Genomic DNA, 22,158 nt, shown 5'->3' with positions numbered 1-22,158 from the left:
AGCTGCACTCTGTCTTCTTAGAAAGGTCATGGCAACCACAGGAGGTGTTTGGTGACTGAAAAAAGGAAAATATTTTGCCCATCCAAGAGGACTAAGAAGGAGTATCTGGTGAACTACAGGTCAGTCAGCTTAACTTCAATCCCTGGTGGGGTATGACGCAAATTCTCCTGGAAGCCAAGCCCATGAAGGACTGTAAGGTGACTGGAAACAGCAAGCACAGATTTACCAGGGCTGATATACTGACTGGCCTGATTGCCTTCTGTGATGGGATGACTAGCTGTGTGGACAAGTGGAAAGGAGTGGGCAGAGTGGAGGGAGCAGAGTGGCACAGCAGGAGTGTCCTGGGCCCATAATCCAGAGGTCAATGGATTGAAACCATCCTCTGCTAAGGCCTATTTTTTCCCAGTCCTTCTCCCAGAGTGGTGGACGGCTCTCACTTTGGACACTTCCACCAGCACTCCCCACAGTGCTTGCTCCATGTCTCTGGCTAGGGCTGGTGGTGGCTCTTTCGGTTTCTGCTCCTCAGCCCCTTCTGTGATTCTGTAACACAGTGTATCTTGGCTTTGCAAGGCTTTTGTCCTAGTCTCCTACATCTTTGTAGCCAGATTAGTGAAATGTGAATTGGATAAATGGACAATAAGGCAGGTGGAGAACTGGCTGGACCACCAGGCTCTAAGGGTTACGATAAGCAGTATGACATCCAACTTTCAGTTAGTTACTAGAAGTGTTCCTCAAGGATCACTGTGATGGCCAATACTGTTTAGTGTCTTTAATAACAACATTGACAATGGTTCAGAGAGCACTCCCAACAAATTCATAGGTAATGTCAATTTGATTGCTATGTTGGAGGGTAGAGCTGCTGTTCAGAGGGACCTTGTCAGGCTGGAGAGATGGGCTGATAGGAACCTCATGAAGTCCAAGAAAGGCAGATGCAGCATCCTACATCTGGGATGAAATAATCCTGTACAGCTCTGATGCTGTGAGCTGACTGGCTAAAACTCAGCTTTGCAGAAAAGGACCTGAGTATCCTGATGGACATGTTGAACATGAGTCAGCAGTGTGTCCTTGTTGTGAAGAAATCCAACCACATATCAGACTACATTATGAAAAGTGTAGAAAGCAGGTCTAGGTAAGTGATTCTTCCTCTCTGGTACTTGTGAGATAGCATCTGGAGTCGTGTGTCCAGTTTCAGGCTCCTGATTACAAAAAAGATATTGACATACTGACCCAAGTCCAGCAGAGGGACCACCAAGATAAGTAGGAGGTTGGAGCATGTGACCTACAAGGAGACCTTGAGACAAGTGGGCTTGTTCAACCTAAAGAATAGAAGGCTAAGAAGAGATATTATTGCTGTGTCAACCATGTATGGGGAATATATAGAGAAGATGAAGCCAGAGTCATCTCAGAGGTGCACAAGGCTAAGACAAGAGGCTATGGACAGAATTTAGAATACCAATTAGATATGATCAAATATGATCAAATACTGGAATGGGTTGATAAGAGAGGTTGTGGAATCTCACACTTCTAGATAGTCAGAATTTGTCTGTATAAGGCATTGATCAACCTGATCTAATTGGACCTGCTTTGAGCAAAGAGTTCATCTAGATGACCTCCAGGGGTTCCCTCCAACCTAAGTTATAGTGTGATCTTTTGTATTTAATAGACCAAGATATATTTTGTTATCTCTATGAATTTCTCTAGTTGTCTTTTGAACTCATATCAGCTTCTAGTATATGTAACTGCAGCAAGGACTTTCACAGCTTGATGACATACTTTGTGAAGAACTACTTTCTTTTGTTTGCTTTGAATTATCATACTATTTCCTTTTGGTGCTCCAAAACTCCCAGATCTTCATCCTGTTCTCTACTTACCTTTTTTGTGTACCTTGAGTGCTGTAGGCATCTGTTACCTCCTCTCTCAGCACTCCTTTTCACACTGATCAGTTTTAATCTATTTATTATATGAAAACCATCCCATGACTTCAGTTAGTCTCATCTTTCCTCTCTGTATCTTTTTTAGTTCTTCTATAGTTTGAAGGCCTGGGGGACCAGAATTTCACCCAGTGTACAAACTGTGGTTGACTTATTCATTTATGCAGTGGCATAATGATGTTGATGTTTTCTTTCTGTGTGTGTGTGTGTGTGTGTCTTTCAGATTTGCTTTTTGACCTCTGCCAATGCTGAACTGATATTTTGAAAGTGCTGTCATCCCCAAACCTCATTTTCTAATAATAATAATAAACTTGGAGCTTATATCTTCATGTATAATTTCTTTTTCTTCAGATGCATTATTTTACCAATACTGAATTTAATTACCATTGATTTCATCTGCTTGTTCAGTACTGTAAGGTCCTTCTGTAATATTCAGCAGTCAGGAATCTTGTTACTACTCCACGCAGCTTAATATCATCCATAACCTTTGTACTCTTACTGTTCACTCTTTTTCCACGTCATTTAGGAAAAGGTTGAACAGAATGGAGCCCAAAACAGGATTTCATATATGGCTTCCCTCTACTATGAACTGTTCATTTTTCCTACTTTCTCTTTTTATGTTTTTTTCATTAGGTAATGAGACTTGTGAAGAATTTCCACCTTATTTCTAGGCAGCTTAGTGTCTTTAAGACCTTTTGATGACAGAGCTTGTTACAATCATTTTGGAAATCCAAGTGAACTGTATCACCTTGACCTTCTGTGTCCATGTGCTTATTCTTCCAGAGGACTCCCAATACAGTTGTGAGGCACAACTTCAGTAGGGGTGTTGATTTTTCTGCATGTATCGTATTTATTTGCATACCTACAGATTCTAGTCTTGAGAACAATTTAGCTGGTAGAGCTATAAAGTGTAGTAGATTGTAGTTTCTTTGATGTCCCTTGGTGATCTTTTGAAATGCCAGTATACATTTGCTACATCTAGATCTCAAACACCAAGGAGCTTTTGAGTGAGTGACTTTATACCAGAGGTAATTGTCCAGCTGTTTTCATTTGTGGGTAAATACAATTTGGTTCTGGTCTTTCATAACTATTCATTTTGTTTACAGATTTGATAATTCCTTCTGATGACTCTTCATTTTGTCCAGGCTCTTGAGCCACTAGTTAACTTTCAATGTCTATTCAATCTTAACAATGAAGTTGATTTATCCTGTTAAGGTATGTCCTGGGTATGGTGTATTCTGAGAAGCTGAAATATATATGCCAGGGAAAAGAAAAGAATAATGTAAATTACTACAAAATATATGCAAAGGAGGACCTTTCAACACGTATGTTATTAACCATAATCCTTTATTAGACCTCACAGAGGTGTAAACTATACATACAAATACATTAGAAAGATACCCTCTTAACAGTAATGCTTCACATTTTGGACCTGATACCAAGAGGGTTGCAAACATTTCAATACATTCTACAAACCAAAGGGTGCATTAGCCTTTATGTATACAGAGTGACAAAGCCCTTTACTGAAATCAAAGTAGATAAAAGGGAAAATCAGTCAACTACCTTTTCCAACCTTTACCTACCATAAATGCATATAAAGCCTTTAAAAGCATGAATACACTATTATTTATGGAGCAAAGTTTACTGTTTTAGACAGCTTTTAGAGAGAGGGGAAGAGAATAGTCAAGATGGTATTACATGAACTGCAAACTAGCAAAAATTCTTGATAATTTCTTTTATATTTGTACATATTAGGAGCTCTTTTTTTTAGATTTATTGTTACTAGAAAAGCCTATAAGTGCTAAATGGGGAGAGTAGCGCAACAAAGACATTGTTGAGGTATTTGGGGGATTCTGCAACACGATGTTACATACACAGTATGAAATATTACTTGTCATCAAGTAGTGACATTACGAGTAAGCACAAGAAAATAAAAAAGAAAGAATAAATCCAGTTAGATCTTTAATAAAGAGTTTACATGGTTTTGAGTGAACATTTAAGACTTGTCACTGTTTGGTTACAATGAGTTGAAATGTTAATACTAGCATTATTCAGTAGTGAAATCAGAAATTCATCTATCCACACTCACGCTTGCATCATGTAAACCCAAGTTTTCATCAGGATATCAATTTAAGTCCAACAGTGAAGAAAGAGAAGACAGCTAATATTTGTATTTGAAAGAGTGACCTCCTAAAAAACAAGTGCTATTAATCTCTTCATTTAGCACTTTTGTGTGGCTTTACAGACAGTTTGGGAGAAGAGAAAGCCCATATATGATTTGATTATCAGCAGCACATACTGCTGCGTCTTCTGATTTGTTTCTTAAAATCCTGAGGCTTGATGAACATGTTTAATATTCAACCTCAAAGACTCCAAGAATTAGGAGACTAAAACAGAATTGTCACATTCTGATAAATGCAACATGAAGTATCAGACTAGAAGTGAAGCTGTTCAGAACATTAAGAAGTACAAGTATGCTTTCACTGGAGCATTTTGGCTCATGTTTGATAAGACTTAGTTTAATCAGGCGACTATTATGATTATACACTTATCAAAATTGTTTTTCTATCTTGTACTGAATTTCTGTCAAATTCAGTCTAACTAATTCCTTAGAAATGATTATAAACTAAGGGGTAAATTTTACCTACTGTATGATTCAGTGTAGCTTGCCTGTGCTTTAATATATTCGGATTTGTTTCTAAGTGGAAATAATGAAGAGTATCATAATTCCTACATAGTTCTTACTTATATTGATTTTAATTTGAAATTTTAATCTAAAACAAAATAAAAATAATCTGAGATAGAATTCATCCCTGTGCTCAAAATAAGGCCATTGTGACTCTTTCATTTTTAGCATATTAGTATATTGGGCTTGGATCCTTTGCTTTCGCTTAACATTGAAGGGGACTTTTTTACACCATAGACCATGTCAGTGCCAGTAAACAAAAGGTTATGGAGCATTCGATTTTAAAACCTACACACTTAAATATTTCACTACTAAATATGACTTTCATAGAATCAGTTTTAATTGTTGTCATCTGATTAAACTTTTTTCCTTAACGCAAGAGTATATGAAGCATGATCCTTCTTACCCAGATGGAGTATTTCGTTGTTGCTTTAGGGAAACAAGATGGTATTAATGAATGTAAAGTACAGTAATGTGAAATGTCTTTGATTTAGTTAAGGAATGCTTTATACTCTTAACTCACGGGGAAAAAATTAATCTCCCAACTATACTGATGCTGTTTGTTAAGAATTTCAGTCAAGTAACTGTGTAAATATAGTAAGTAGATGTACATATGTCAAATATTTGTGGGAAAGAATGGTTAGCAGCAGAAGTATCAAGTTGATGATTCTTACAACTTTCATGGGCCAACCTGGCAAAATGAAAAGTCGTCCAACAATAGAGATCAAAAATGATGATATAAAATTTGTTGTAAAAATGTTACATATTGGGGTACGGTTTGATCAGAAGCCATACTAAGTCTTTCCCACTTTTGAAGAAGTTATGGGTAATATAGAGAGGTATGAAGTCTACTTATAAGGAGTATTTAATTCTATATATAAATAGTTAAAGTGACATGATTAACTGACAAAACTCCTCTTTCTGCTCTCTTTGTATAACCCGTTATTCTTACCTCAAGAGGGATGCTTACGTTTTAAAATTCTCACTTAAAAGAAATCATCTGAAGGAGAATGAAATAAAGCAAAATTCTGAAGTCAGTATTTTCAAAACAAGGTACTCAGAGTTAGGATTTTACAACCAGGTTTAAACACATAAATAGTTTTGTCTGATTTTTGGATGACAATAGAGTACTGCCTTATGTTTAAAAAATCAGGTCGTCTCTTTAGGTATGAAATTCAAATGTCAGATTTAATTTGTAACACCCATAGTATGTAATGTTTCTCTAAAATTAGATTCCAGTTGGATTACTGAATATAATCCATGATAAAAAATGTGTAATAAGCAAGAAAGGCAAATTTTACTTGAGAAGAAAAAGAAGAAAAGCAATATACACACACACGTGCGCGCGCACATATATACACACACCCTTTATGCAACTAGTATGAGACTTCCTAGTGTAATGTAAGCATCTGTGAGGTCCTTCTTGTTTTGGTTTCTGCCAGGCTGGTATCTCTATACTGTATTATATGTAATCAAGTTTCAGATAATCTCACAACACCCTTCATGTAAATCAAAGAAGATTTATATATATCAGATACTGTGTGTTTGGACAGTGATAGTCCAGTAGAATATTACAATGCTGTGACAAGCAAAATGTATAGTGTAGGACTAAAATGAGTAAAAGTTTATGTTAATTATTTTTTTCCTCTTTCAAAACTGAACTTTAATCCAGTTGCTTTACTTAATGCTATTTCCACACATGAACTGGATAATTAATAATCTCATCAAGGCAAGTTCTTTATTTTTTTGTGCTTTGCAGCCAGAAGGAAAAATCTTAATTGCTTGAAAACCTCATGTCCTCCTCCTTTCCCCTGCCTCAAAACAAAAACAAAAACAAAAACAAAAACAAACAAACAAAAAAAACCCTAAGTGAAGCGAAACAAAGCAACCCCCCAGCACAAACAGGCAATAAAACTTCTGTTGCAAATTTTTTTAAACTAGATTTGCTAGGGCAGGGGGGAAGGGAGGAATGAATGTTATTTTGAATATAAGTTTGGAATCTGGAAGACTTGTTTATACAGAACAGTATCCTTAAAAGAGGGACCAGTATAGGTTGAGTCCCCGAATAAATTATTACTATTCCTTTTCAGACTAAAAATAAAACATTTTAAATATATTGATTATAATTTCATCAGAACATAAGTATTCTATCTAGTCTATAGGTTCAAAGAATCTCTATTTGGGCTTAATTTACCATCATTTAAAAACAAAACAATGAAATGTGTAATTGTGCACATTAGGATGTTCATAGTGACCACAAAAAATTAAAAAGAAAATTCACAGACTATTAGCCATAAATTTCAACCTTTTCTCACAATTCAATACTGATAAGAATTAAAAATAACATTGGTTACATATTAGGAGTATTTTGTTCTTTGTTCCTTGTCAAGATCAAGTGCATTTCTCTGTCCTATTTTGTGAAAGAATGTTGACTTTTTGAGGCATGTCATGAGTAAGAAGGTTATCAAGTAAAAATAAGATTTGCTGTATGAAAATCTCGATCCTATCATGCCACTGACTTCAAGTGAAACTCAACATTGATTTCAGCTTGACGCAGGACTTGCATTAATTTGATCGGCTTGCAGTCAAGTCCATTCTCTCCTGACTTCAAATGCTTTTTTTCATCTATGTTAATGAATTAGAATAAAGAATCATAACTGCATTTCAAATCGATGGATTTTTGTGGCATTTTGATTCTTACTCCTGCCCCATCTCCATCGATTAATAGCTGTTTTTCTACTGTTGAGTGACAAAAAGATGAAAAGTTATGGCTAGTTGTATTTCTATTTTAATAACCATACCTATATAATTGTTGATTTCATACTTTAAAAAAATATTTATGCTTTCTTTTATATTTTAGTCAAGTACTTTCTTAAACAAAACAATAGCACCACTTTGGCGTTGTTGGCCAAATCAGTAAAAGGTAAAGCAAATATACTACATGCACTTTTTGAGCTTCTGTTATGATGCACTTGCTTGTTAAAACAGGGAGCCAAGAAGACATGGGCTTGGCATAGAGTCTTCCTTAATTAACTTTAACCATTGATACTGAGTCAACAACCAGCTCATAGGGCAACTGAACATAGCTGCTAGTTGTGAATGGAATTCAATTCTGTAAGGAAAGCTCACCACTAATTTACCCTTTAATCTTAACAGAGCTATTAAGACTGCAAGTTTCTTTGAGCAAAATGTACCTACTTCCTTGCATGTTCAGGGACAGATTGCAGTATCCTGTTATTTAATTTTCTTTTCTCTCTTTTTTTAATGGTACAAATGAACCTCATAGGAGCTCTTCACACAAGTGTAAGTGTAGGTTTGTAAGTACATTTTGAACAGAATATAGAATTTATACATTTTCCATTGAAAACTCTTAATGATTAATTATGGTTACTATGGAGCTGAGGCTCAAATGTTGCTACTTTGAAAAGATATATTAACTTCAGTGGATTTAGATCTGAAGATTTTTTTAAACTTACTGAAAACAGAGACTTAATTCACTTTTCTTCTGTACTTCAGTGCCATTCTGTGGAATAATTGGAGTTTTGTGTCAATTCTCGAATGCAAGCATCTTTGACTTCTGTCATATTTTTCATAATATGGAAGGACGAGGAGTGGGATTTTCTTTACTATTTAAGTGATTTATGAGAATAAATAGCATCCAGTAAGAGCTCTGTTCTTAAAACTCCAGAGTGCTTTTTAAAATCTAGCTGAAGTCTCGAATTTCTCTAAGAAGCTTTTCAAGCCAGAATACTTTGTACTTTTGGGGAGGGAGGTGTTTTAGCTCATACTTTTGCTTCTTTAAGTAGCGGATTTATTGAGACTGCTAAGCTTATGCAGCCCTTCTCTTTCACACTGACTAGTACATTATGCGCTCTCTGCCATAGGTCTGGAGAATTCTCATGCAAATACACATTCCCCACCCGTGCATTTCTCACCTCTGTGGTGGTGGATCTAGTCTCTATTGCAATCCCATTCCTTTCCCTGTAAAACAAGATGTTTTCTTTGAAGCTTTTAGCCACTCATTTATTCTAATTTCTTTCCAAAAATTGTTATAAACTGTCTGGACACTTGTCAAGTTCTAATGTTAGATAATGTTGGCTACCAGAGACCGTTTCTGATTATGGTAATCAGGGGAAGAAATACAATGGCATGTAATGTGATTACATGAACCCCAAGATAGGAACAAAATTTGGATTTAAATTGCAGCAATTTAAAAAATACAATAATGTCTAATTTTTCAGAAAAACTGGTTAGCATCAATAAAATGTTATCTCTGAAGCTAGATCTCCAGGGAAATCTGCAAATTACTTTTTTAGTTAATATTTTTTCTCCCTCCTCCCCCCAGATCTTGAGAGCAGGTAAGGGACAGGAGTCATAGGACACAAAATGGAAATACGTATTATGTTTATGACAGTTCAAAATAATGGCTTATTCTTAGAGTGCCCGTCAGAATTCTTAACAATCATTGAAGTAAAACCATCCCCTCAATCTCCCCACCAAAAAGTCCCCTGTGAGAGTTCTAACAGACATAAAAATTGCTACCTCTGTTTATTGAAGTGGTGGTAAATAGTTTACATTCGTTTCTCTAGCTGCTTCTCTTTACCTTCTTCCCTTTTTTTCAACATACCTATCTCTGTCAGTGACAGCTGTGATACATTCCATTTAGTCATTTACTATTCTGCTTTTATGAGAGCATGATGCTTATAAACATGCATTTCACAGAGAGAGGAAGGTTTAAAGAGTTGCATGAGAATGCATGGCATTTTCCTTAGAACAAATATGAAACTCAATTTTTCTAAAGGAATGAAACAATTGAGGAATCAATAATTCAGTCATCTATTCCCATGGATTCAGTAGAAGGCAAGGGTTGGCAGATTTAAGCCTTTAAAGAGATATTTCCTTTACAGATCTGATCTGGCATCTTCCTATGTCTCTAACTGCTCTCTTTATATAGTATTTCCCCTGCCCTCTTTGGGCTGACCAAGCAATGCTGCTTCTCCTGTCTGAACTTGCCATGGGCAGTGCAATGGCAGGAGGAAGATGAGTAGAACCACACTGCAGGTCTGGACAGGATGGGAAGTTCATTCTCCACTGCCTTCTCTCCCCTTCTTTTAAGTTAATTGCTCTTCTTGGGATGCTCTTGGTTACCTATCCCCTTTGCTGCATGGTTAATCTAGCTCTGAATTAATTTACAAAAATGGAGCATAGGAAACTGTTATTCAAAGTAGAAACAGTGCATTCCATATCAAGGTGACGTGGCAGATATTATCTAGAAATCCTGTATGAGAATACATGAAAGGCTATTGTAAGCAGCATTTTGAGGGACTTGATGGTTCATCCCCTCCTGAAGATTCTTTTTACATTGTAATTTGGTGATTAGATTAGCATTTGCTGATTTATAGATGTGCACGGTGGCCTAATTAACACTCAATTTAGTCTCGTCAGATTGTGGGAAGAATTAAAATGGCAGAGAACATGATTAACTCTCTTTCACAAGAGAGTAGAATGCTGATATTTCAGAAAGAATGAGGCCTGACGCTACCTTTTGAAATAATTTGAAGGCTGTCTTTTTAATTGTCTTCTCTGGGCCCATGCATCTATGAATCCATGTTCCAAGTAACTGCAAATAAATACATCATCATCTGAATCTCTAAAAGGAAACAAGTATATCTGGATTTTATTCTGAAGAAGGAAAAGGTATTATCCTATTGGAATCTAAAGCCATTTAAGTTCATTTAAAAATAAAACTGAATAAATTTAAAACTATTTTTTTTTAAATTCCATCTTTGGCTTGGTATTTCCATATTTGCTTTTACCTCTTACAGTTTTGGCCAGACCCTTTCATATAACAAACTATAAAATAGCACCGTTGTACTATAAAACAGATTTTTACATACTGTTTGATATATGTGTATTATTGATATGCTAAATTTTACATACTGCATTATATGGAGGAAGAAAGAAGTTACCTATACTGTTGCAAAACAATTACCTGGAAGAATCATTAATGGTTTGAGAGTCTATGTATGCTTTAACTGCTTTTAAAAATCATTTGTCTCACAAATTGCGATAAACTGCAGCTTTACAAGAGAAGGAAAAAAAAAACTGTCCTAAAATGACTGTATCTATAACCCATATTCTGTCAAAATGCCACAGATGGAATTAATGGATGTTTAAAACTGTATATGTTACCTTACTGCTGCTGCTACTGGGAATGTCAAACTGTGCAAATACGAAGGGATAGACAAACAATGTTTTCAGACACTGTAAAACAAACAGCCTGTTTCTTGTATAGAAGTGCAAATAAAAAAAAAAAACAAAACACTTAGACAAGGCTGATGAATGACTCCAGCAGCCAGCGTTCTAGGTTAATTTAGTGCAATTGGATCCATCAAAGGCCCATAAATTTTTAGGCTTTTGAGGGGCACAGGACTTTAAGAGTTTTTGTGCAGGACATTTAAAACAGGTTAACAAACAGTTATATATCAACCACAGATTTTTTTTCTGTTTTTTTCTTTTCTTTTTCTTTTTTTTTTTAAGCTCTGGGCTGGTTAAAACATTCTGTTCTCTAAAGACTTAATATTGGAATGTTTAGTTGCATTGTTCACTGGGAGAATGCCCATTGGTTGAGATTGCATCAAGCTTATTAAACCATAGTTTTCTTTAAGTCTTCCAATGTTAACAAATAATTTATTTACAGTAAAGTATCCTGCAGATGGCACATTCATTCTTCACTCTTGTGGATGGCATGTTCTTACATTCTGTAGTTTCTGTTTCCTGTGTTCCCTCTACTTGTATTCTTCAAATGCACTTCCTGGAAGTGTAGAAAAAAATAATTATTCTCAATAGATTTTAATTTGCCATATGATCATACAACTTGTGTTAGTAGGAAAACAGTTATCCTGAATGCTGGAATTATTAGATCCCTTCTGCAGCCCACAGAGAACTTGGCTATACAAAACTTCTGTACTCTGAATTCCCAGTTCTCCTAGGCAGATGCACTTTGATTGCTGCTATTGTTGATCTGAATAGTTCCAACATAATTACATTTTTGCCCATAAAGGATATTCAGAGAAAGCCTACCATACTGAAATTGTTATTTGGGAGCATTTTGGCAGAAGAAACCTCTGCATGCCGGGACCTGACTGGGCTTAGACATACAGTAGGTAACAAAGATTTTATTTCTTTCAGAATAAAAGCTTTTGCAAAAGCAGGATGTATAGGGCCCAGTAAACTTTCAAGTTGTGACTAGGGGCTTTATGGAGCCTCCCGGGTTTTGGTAGGCAGTGAGCAGAGATTTTCAAAATTGCTGAGTGGGACTCTGTTGCCTGTATTTTACAAACTGCATGTTAAACATGTGAGTCTTTTCTCAGATAAGGCTTTTAGGAGGATAATAAGTACCGGTTCACTGGAGGAGCTGCAGTCAAATCAGTTCTGTTTTCATAAACAGAAAAGGTAATGTGCCAGGCAAATCAAGGTTTTGGAATGAATAGAGCCCTTAGCTCACTCTCTTCCACATACTGGTACTTTTCCAGCAGCAGTGATGGTTGCAGCAAGTTTGATTTCCTCATTTACCATGCCTGTAAATATTAGCTGGACATAAATCTTTGCCCATTCTGTACCAGTCTAGAGGGAAAACTAGGAAGTGTCACACCATATTCATAATCCTCATCAGGAAGAAAATTTTTTATTTACTGAAACCCTGTCTATTGTCCTCATAAAAATCAAAAATAAAAATCCCTCACTGAGAAAGGTGAGGCATGTGTCTGCAGCCGTGCCTTTCAGCCTTAAAAAAGGAAACTTAAACTCTTCTAAAATATAGGAAGTGATGAAAATTTTACCTGCCTTTGTGATGGACAGCAAGAAAATGGAAGCTTGATTTGGTGCTAATTACAGTAGGGTTTTGTAATGCTTTCTTTATAAAATACTATTCTATAAATAGTATATGTATAAATATATAAATACTATATATGTATATATATATAAATACTATTCTGTTAAACATGACCAAGTATATCAGAAACTGATAATGGATATCAAAACTTGAGTTCACACAGAGCTCATTAATTTTCACAGGTTTTGGGGTCAGAATCTGATGGCTATGAAATGATTTATTATTTTTAGAATATAAAAAAGCAGGTGATACTATCAAGTGTTAAAATAATGATACCACCAACAAATGATCAATGACACCTAGCTCAGTTGGTTAGAGCGTGGTGCTGATAATGCCAAGGTTGTGGGTTCAATCCCTATATGGGCTATGCTGAGGGCTGGACTAGATGATCTCCAGAGGTCCCTTCCAACCTTACCATTCTATGACATTGAGCCAAGTTAAGATTTTTCATCACTGGAAAGCCATATTCATTAGTAGTAAAATATTCATGAGGAAGAAATTTCTTTGTTTGTAAACCTTAATCTGAAAAGCAATATTAAATGAAGAAAAAAAGATTGACCATCTAGTGACATTTCCAAAGATCAGTTCAATAGAATGCTGGCTTGCCTTCATGAAATTTTATGAAGGCCTCTATAGGAGATCTTCCTTAGTATGCATTGAATATAGAAACAGAGAAACTTCAAAAAATTCTGCTCATCCACAAATTAAATTTTTTGCTGTTCCCTTGCCTGTTTCTCATCCAGCTTTTTCAAAATGACTGTGTCTGTCTTTAGTTTACCCTAAAATGTAGCTTAGTTTTTACCTCCAAGTACTCATTCTGGATGAACCCTTCCATTTTCACTGATTTTTATCTGGAATCATTGTTACAGCAAGTCTCGGGAGGCTTCCGTTGTTAAAGATCCTGCCTTATGCTACAAATGATTATACTAGTAACAGTGCACTAAGAAAGCACCAAGAAAACAGCAATTTCTTTAGTCATTGGCTTAATATTTCCTTATGGCAACAAAGCAAAATGGCTTTAATGGCTTAATCATCCAAACATAGCATATACTAAAGTGCAGCAGAGTTTCAGTTACAGCTTTTACTGCTGGCATAACACACAGGCTGCCTTTGAAATTGAGGGAAGGTGGCAGGTTACTTTCAGAATTGTTTCTCTTCTAGAATCAGCCTTTTAATCCACAAGTATAAAGAAGTGGCACTGGCGGTGGTGGCACTGGCGGTGATGGCAGTAACACGCACTTCAGAAAGTGCTTTGACCCTTATAACGCGTTTTTTGCAAGTATGAACTGTTGAGGCCATTGAAAACAAAGTGTGAATGCCTGAATCAGATTCTCAGGCCTATGTTTGCACTGGTATACAAGAGCTTGCCCTTTTTCCTCAACTTTTTGAAAAAATGGTAATTAAAAATAAGATTGTTGTCTGTGATGCTTGTTTCAGTGTCAGGTCCTCTGAGCTGACATTACAGACTTGGACAAAGACAGTAAGCATTTAAGATGACAGTTACAAAAAGTCAGCTTTTTTTTAGTCAGACTTTTTTTTAAGTCAGTTTGTGAACAGAGAAGTGCAGACTTCTGCCACGCTATCTTAAGAGAGGATTTTTTTTGAGACAGCATAGCATTAACATAAGGATAAGAGCTACTTCAGTGATAGTAGGTCATTTAATTAGGATGAGGGGTACTGGGAAGCATGCAGCACTGTTCTTGTGCTATTACAGTGGACTTCAGACCTCATATTGGCATTAAAAATCCTCTTGCTTTAACGCTAATAAATGAAAAGTCTAGTGTTTGTAGTAACAGACATTATAACTTAGCTACGAACTCTCTAGAGTCTATTTGAGAAGCTTTTTAGTTCAGTGGGCAGTGTGGTTAGTAACAAAATAACAAGGCTGGAAAGTGAGCAATGGGAAAAAATAAATTTCTGAAGTGAACAGGCCAAATTATGCTATCTGTTACACCTAAATTTTCCCTCATTGGCTTTCGTAATGTGGCGTAGAGGTAATAGAAATTAGGATTAGTGCCATTATGCATATTTTGGCCTGTGAGTTGTTAGAGGGCCAATCAGAAAAGATACTGCCAATCTTACAAAAAATAAATGAGAAGTAATGCAATCTCTTTCTGTTTTCTTAAAGGTATTTTCCTAAAGTAAAAATATTAAGGTAATTTCCCTCCTTCTTCTGGTTCCATTTAGTATTTATTTAAATTTCAAAAGTTAGATAAAATTTGAAAAGATTTTGGCTAGCATCTGACCTTTTGCAAGAACCTGCTTCCTATTGCTACTTTGTTGGCATATATTTATGTATATTTCTGCATATGGGACCAAAAGAAAAATAAAGCCTAGAAATCTAAGGAAGAGTGAAATTAGATCAAGATGTCTACTTCTCTGGTCCTTTTGCTCAGGATGCATACCTTTCTGCATCTTCTTTATTTACTGGATTTTAAAATCAGCTTTAAGAGTTCACTTTCATGCAGTAATTTTCGTGGTGCATTGTACTATTAAGTGATCTGAATTTTGTGCTATGACAGTGTTCCATTCCAAAAGGTCAGTTTTTCCTTTTTTGGAAAGTGCTGAGGAAATAGCTCTGTTTCCTTCCTTGAACAGCAAGGATAGCTGCTTTTTAAATTTCGGTTGAGCAGTTTTCCCAATTACTGTTAAATTTTAATTCATTTAAAGATAAGTAGACTTTTAATAGCATTTCTCAGAAGAAATGAAAGAAAGAAAGATAGATGGAAACATGTACACTGAAACTAGAACTCTTCTTGTTCCTATTTCACACAGTTTAAAACTGTAAACATAGTGCGAAAATAGATGGGAAACCTCTGCTTTGCTGTCTAGTACAAATACTGGAAGCTTCTCACTGTTTCTTACTCCCACCTTACTAGCTGACTTTTTTTCTCATTAAATGAGATTTTAACTTGAAAATGGGATCTCTATTTATTCACATAGACTTTGGTTAAAAAATATGTATGTGAACATATATACATACACACGCACAAACATGTATATGTATATATACATGCATGTATATGTGTATAATATATGCTTGGGCTTCACACCTGTTCTCTTTGCTAAAAATTCAAAGATATCTCTCTTGGTTTTAGAAATGCTTAATCATTTAGAAATGATTAAGTTCTGTCCTCTTTAATAATTTGCTTGCTTATATAGATAACTAAAGAAAATTTTATAATGGATATATATTACAAAGTTGAGAACTTCCTAGTGACTAGTTCTGGCTAGATAAATACCTAATATGTATCTAAATAACTCATTTTTTTAACATTAAGAATTCTAACTGAAAGCTTTCAGTAGAGGATTCAAGTAACAAATAAGTTAACAAACACACACTGGATAAGCATGATTGGTGAGCGATCATTAAATGAATGAACAACAGATTCTGCCAGTTTGATGGATTATTCAATCAAATGTTCAAGTTTCCCTTATTCTTTGAAGAATGATTTTTTTTTTTTTTTTTGCTGATGAATTCCATTCAATTCCAAATAGGATAGCTTATAAAAATGCTGCAAGACTACTAAGAATATTCACTGGATTCTGACCCTGAAAAGTTTACCTATTTGATTAAACCTACAAGTAGCTGTTTCCATTGAATTCCACTTTAAGGCATTATTGTAACTGTTTGTTCAAGTGGGGTTCTGTTTTGAATAGCATTATGATTCACATAAAAAGGTTAAGCACTAAATTTTGGTAGCTTTTAACACACTCAGAAGCAAAGCAAGTAATTTTGAGTAATTTTAATTTTCCTGAAATTTGAAGTTTTCTGGAGACTGAAAGTACATTAGTGAAGATCAATTTCACCCCCAAAGAGATAAAACTGCAAGAAACTAAAAAGCTTTATTTTGACATTTTGCAATTAAAATAGTTTTGTCTGGAAGTACCAAAACATTTAATTTCAGCATTTGCAACATGAAACTTCTGACTTTTCCATTTCAAAACATCATTTAAAATCTTCTTAAAATTATCATTAATTTAGTCAAATAATTAAGTATAGGATGATTAATTAATTATTCAGCAATATATGTCTAAGAAAACTAAATAAACTGAAAAAAAAGAAAAACAATCTTTATCACTTTGGTCTTAGTGTTGCAATGGAATGCAAAACAGTTTTATTTCTCATAGCTAAATAATCCAGAACAGTTGGCCTGAACCAATTTTGCTTGATATTTTGGAATATTAAACTGAAAGTTGGTTTTAATCACCTTAGCTTTCCATAAGAACCCTATTAGAGGAAACCCCATTGCCTATAGTTCGTTCTTACATATTTTGTACCATTTTTTTTTTTCTATTCAGCTGCTATTTTGCTGAGGAATCTGGGCACTGTATTACAGAGCACAGATTGACTGTATGTAGATTATACAGATAAATCCTATTCTAATTTAGGGAATAATTTTTCATTTTAGATCACATTCAGATGAAGAATATTTTTAATCAAAAGACATAAATTAAATGGCTACCTAAATTTTAGCCAGCTATATTGGTTTTCTGTAAATTCTTCTTCAGATCGTTGTTATATCAACACATGAGGGCTAGTGAAAAAAAGAATATTTTTTACAAATCTTTGGCATTTTCTCACTGATTACTGTCCAGTTGTCACCAAATATTAGCAGATGACTTGTTCTTCTTTTATGCTAGCTTCTGAGCATTTAAAAATGGAAGCGCCACTTCACTGTGGACTTCCATATACTGCAGCTTGGATGTATTTATTGTTTCACATTGGAGAAAATGATTTTTATGCTCAAAAACCTTCTCATACCACAAACATTTTTTTCATTCCAGACAGACTTGCTGAACCAGATAGGTTTGCTGAGACTCAAAGAATATAAAATATTTCAGGGAAGGGGGAAGATACTTCTTTTCCAGTAGGACACACTCTTTGATGAGAGTTTGGTATCCTTTAGGTAGATGTCTGAGAAAGAAGTTTGCCTGTTGAGGGCTAATAGGAACTGTATACTGTTGTCATTCACAACTTCCTCAAGGCCCACAGTGCTGAAATCCAGCTGGAAAGATGCTCTGAGTTATCCCATCTGTTCATTAGAGAATTTGTTATGGTTAGACTATAGCGATAGCATTGTGCTGCAATGTCATTGCCCTGTACAAACAGTTATGCATGTTTGGTATATTCTTTGGCTGCTCCAGTTTAAAGTAATTTTGTCCTGAGTTGAAGGCAAAAGAACAACTAAAGAGGTGGTGGAAGCTAAGCATCAACATAAGGATAGAGTTAAGGTTGGGATGTGCTCGCTGGCATATGGCAGCTGTGACAATAAGAAAATGTTTCTAATTGTCTTTTTTTTTTTTTTTTTTTTTCTCTTTGCTTGTGAGTCTGGGAATATGCTGTTATGTATAATGTTCCTGACTTTGTGGAGTTCTTTTCTTTACTTTTCATAGAATCATAGAATATAAGGTTGGAAGGAACCCCTGGAGATCATCTAGTCCAACCCTCAGCACAGCCCATATGGGGATTGAACCTGTGACCTTGGCTCTAGTAGCACCACACTCTAACCAACTGAGCTAAACCTGCCCTTTCATGGTTATTTGTGAGTAAAGATCTTATAACAGGAAAAATAATGGTTTTATGTTGAAGGAAATGTTTGTTAGCTATTGTGCTTGACTGTACATGTGCAGTCTCTGTAATTGGACCAAAATTAGCTCTTGAGGTTGGCCTCTGTCAGCAGATTGCCATTTTTGGATTCACAAAAATTTAATTAATTACATTAATTAAATGAATCATTGGCCCTCATCAGTCAAGTTTGCATCTGTAGTGTAGAAATACTTGTTTGAAGTGCACTAATGACCACAAATCAACATTAACTTATAAACAGGAAACCCTACTCCATTGGAGTTTACTGAGGATCTGCCAATCTACAAAAATGTGCATAGGAGGAATAATTTGTTCAAGAACTTTGGAAAGTAGACCTTCTACAATAACATTTAAACCAAAACCCAAATCAAGGGTTTTTGCTGTTGGAAAGATTATGAGGTAATGCCATATAAAAACTATACTGGAAGTATGAAAGGTGTAAGAAATAGATTATGTATGAAATTTCAGAGTGATTAACAGCTTATATGTTCCACTAAATCCTACCTTAAAACTCCTATTTAAATAAGAATAACGTCTAGTAATTGTGGTGCTGTGGGTCTCAGATATATCTATGCTTTGAGAACCTTACATGAAAGTCTCTACAGAAGAGTTCTGTAGAGTATTTTTTTTCCAAGTCAAAGCCTATAAGGATTAGCAGTCATTATTTTTCTTTTGTGGAAGGAAGAGAGGGTATAGGTATGAAAAATTATTTTTTCTGAGTAAAATATTTATTTTCATAAGGTATTTCTCCAGTTGAACATTGGCATTACCTTCCTACCACAGATTTAGACTATTTATTCTCTTTGTCTCATATTTAATTAAATTTCCTGTTTACTATAACATAATAACCTGAACCTGGTTCCTGTTGTCCCTTGTAGCACTGAATTTGAATTACAGTTGTAGCCTGGCTCTTTCTGTCCCATGGACACACTGAATAAAATTGCTGCTGAAATCATGGGAATGAAAGGTGTATAAATATGAAATTTATTCTACTGACTTGTTAATTATGTCTAGTTTCAGTAGTCAGTAAGCAAAACATATTTTTCTTGTAAGATACTCATAAAAAAACCACAACTACCTTCTAAATTATGTGTAAATAAATACGATAATTTAAACTCAATTATGAATATGCATTGGCTTCTCACTGTAGTGTCGTCACTGAAGCGATGACAATATTTAAGACTCTACCTTATCCATAAGCTATTACAGGGTGTCTGAAGACCTCTGAAACACATGTTTTTATTGGTAAGTGTAATTATTGTTGTAGTCTTTTGTCTTAGCAAGCCCATGTGATGACCTATTTCTAGTAAGCTAATTCAGTTCTGAAGTGTTATAATAAAGAAGGGGAGAAGAATTAAGGAATAGCTTAGTATTGACAAAGTTCACTCAGACACGCAGAGGAAGATAAATTTATCTATTCTGAAGAACAACAAATTATCTTCTCCAAAATGTTTATACTGACTCTGAGTGTCAAACACATTCAAATCTTTTATTGAACTGTCCAATTTTATTAGTTACCTAATCTTTCACTTAGTAATGTTCTTTTATGTTGGTCAGGAAATCCTGGCTGTGTTCAATAGCATCTTTATTTATGAAAGCAAACAAAGACTGTATCATTCCCTTACTTTTTAAAATAAATTGATATTAAAATCTATAAATCATAAGCTAGAAAAGGGATTGCGTCAGCACTAAGATCCCATTCTTTCAGGATTTTCTTCATGAGCAAGATTTTATGATCAAGTAAGAGCCATTATAAAGTAACTATTGACTTTGTGCAGGTACAAGCAGTACCTGAAAGACGGAGTCTTTGTAAATATTTCCTGATCTGCCCTAGAGAATTCCATGAAAATCCTACAGAAGACCAGTGAGGCTTTATTGGTTACTTGAGGATGTATTGGTTACTTTAGGAGATAAGCTCATATTTGAATGCAGGCTCCTTGATTAGCTGTAGTACCTTTCACTCAGACAGGAGTGGTGCAAGCCAATGGGCTTATGAGACAGAGAAGCTCAGGTGTGCAGGAAGGGAGGAGACTGGCTCATGTACCAGCAATATAGAGGCAATTATTTTGAGAGATTCAAGTCTGAGTGGGTGAAACTGGCTTAGAACTGTACTTCAAACTCAAGCGTAGGTAAGACTGACAGAACAGATGATGCCCAGAAGTATTCCCATTGACTTTCTGGGGAAAATGATAGGATTAGAGAAGCAAAATGTTTTAAAGCAGATAAAGCAAATGTGCTCAACTCTGAAAAAAAAAAAAACTTTAATATAATTGATTTTTTCATTAAAATGAGTAATATATCAACACCATGAATTAGCTAAATGCATTCATACTGGGGGAGCATATCAAAAATAAAATGTTCGAATGTAGCATTGTTTTTCTTAATTCAGATATAAGCAGCTGACTACAAAATATTTATTAAATGAAAATATGTACTCATTAGTATTTTTTGAGTATCTTCTGCTTTTTCATATGTCACACAGAATCTGAAATTTTACTTCCATTTATCTGATAATTTTTATTTACAAACTGAATTTAGTGTTCACTAATGTTCTGAAGACCCAAAAGTTGCCTGAGCTTTGAAAAATCCTATATCTCTACTTTCGCATTTCATTTTAGGATTTGAAAGAGTTTGAATTTGTGCTCCAATTAAATTTTCCTTAGGTTCTAGGCTTTTGGAAAAGTTATTCAATGCAAGGAACAGTGAAAACATATGTTACATTGGGTTAACTAAAACTCAAAATTCAGTCTTTTCTGTGTGACATTGGCACATTGCCTGTGTTTCGTTCAGTTCTTCAATATTTCACTTCTCAGCCTCCTTATATAATTCCCTTCCTTTTTCCTCCACTCTTCACTCTCTTCTTCATATTATCTTATCCCTGCCCTTTTCTACTTTCCTTCCTTTCACCTGTTCTCTTCTCCTCCTCCTTTCATAGGTGCTTTCTTTCCCTGCTGGGTTCTCTCGATTACTACTTCGTTCCTCTATTTTTTTTTCTTATGATATCCTCCATTAAACACCCTCTCCTTTGCTGCTAATGAAAGATGCTAGGCTTCTCTTCTGATCCCTCTGGTTTGTAAGAAGAGCGTTTCATCTCTCTCTTGAATTAGGAAGGGGACAGCTGGTTAGAGAATTATGTTGTTCCTTGGCACTCCAAGGAAAGTGATATGGAGATCTATCAGAGAGCTAGTAGGAATTTTTAGTGGAAGTTACAAAAGGTTTTTCCCATCACCCTAGCAACAAATATTGGAAGAAACAGGGAAGTTACTGGCCAAGCCTATTTTCTTCTTTTCCTGCAAACCATAAACATATGTGTACCCAGATGGGAAGAAGCCCAGGGTTTGCTTGTCCATAGTTGATCTCTCTGTATAGAAGACTTCACTCATCTTTGTCTGTATCTTTTCGAGACGTTTATTGCTAAGGTGGTACTTCCCATGAAGAATCACACAGTCATTTCTTTAAAGTATGGAAAGCGAGGAAGAGATGAAAAGGACTCTCTTTTGTGGATTGACTTATGGAAAAGAAATGGATGCTGGGACTATTACGATTGTTATTTTTTATAAAGCTGATGTTGAGGAAATTAATTAATGTATACTGCTGATTTCCTGACTTCTTGAAAAATCTTAGGTTTTCATGCAGTTTCATTTCTGATTAAAAAAAATAACAGGATTTTAGGCAACTGCAGGAGCGGGGGCCAATATATGTGTAGGATAGAGTTGTCAACAGTAAAATATGTCACTTGAAGATTGCAGCAGGTGACAGATAATACATAAAGCAGATTTTGAGAGCTCAACCAGGAGAGAGTTGGAAGGGAGCCTGTTGGTAGCCTATCTAAAGACAGGTTATCTGAACTCTAAACTCTATTGAGGGCAGATGAGATTTGTTTAAATTCGTATAGGTGCAGTATCTAGCACAGCATGGACAAAAATCAGATTCTGAATTCCAGGATTATTAAAAAAAAAAAAAAAAAAAGAATATTTGAAGTGCATGAAAAATATGCGTATTAAACACTAAGTAGTTATGATTGCATTGGGATGATTGCATTGACTCTCCAGTTAAT

The 22,158-nt window shown here is 35.2% G+C and overlaps 1 protein-coding gene across 2 annotated transcripts in view; it reads right to left on the bottom strand.

Annotated features, from left to right (window-relative positions):
* Nucleotides 1–10,725: 10,725 nt before the first annotated feature.
* IGF1 (insulin like growth factor 1) overlaps nucleotides 10,726–22,158 on the bottom strand; it is a 73,461-nt gene continuing 62,028 nt past the window's right edge. For both annotated transcript variants that reach the window (XM_062569588.1, XM_062569579.1), the window contains exon 4: nucleotides 10,726–11,431. In XM_062569588.1, the coding sequence (XP_062425572.1) occupies nucleotides 11,372–11,431 (60 nt within the window). In that variant the 3' untranslated portion in view covers nucleotides 10,726–11,371. The remainder of the gene's footprint in view (nucleotides 11,432–22,158) is intronic.

The sequence above is a fragment of the Rhea pennata genome, chromosome 1, assembly GCF_028389875.1.
Source record: "Rhea pennata isolate bPtePen1 chromosome 1, bPtePen1.pri, whole genome shotgun sequence".
NCBI lineage: Eukaryota > Metazoa > Chordata > Aves > Rheiformes > Rheidae > Rhea > Rhea pennata.
Note: the sequence above shows the minus strand (reverse complement) of the source record. Positions and strands in the feature narration are given on the sequence as shown.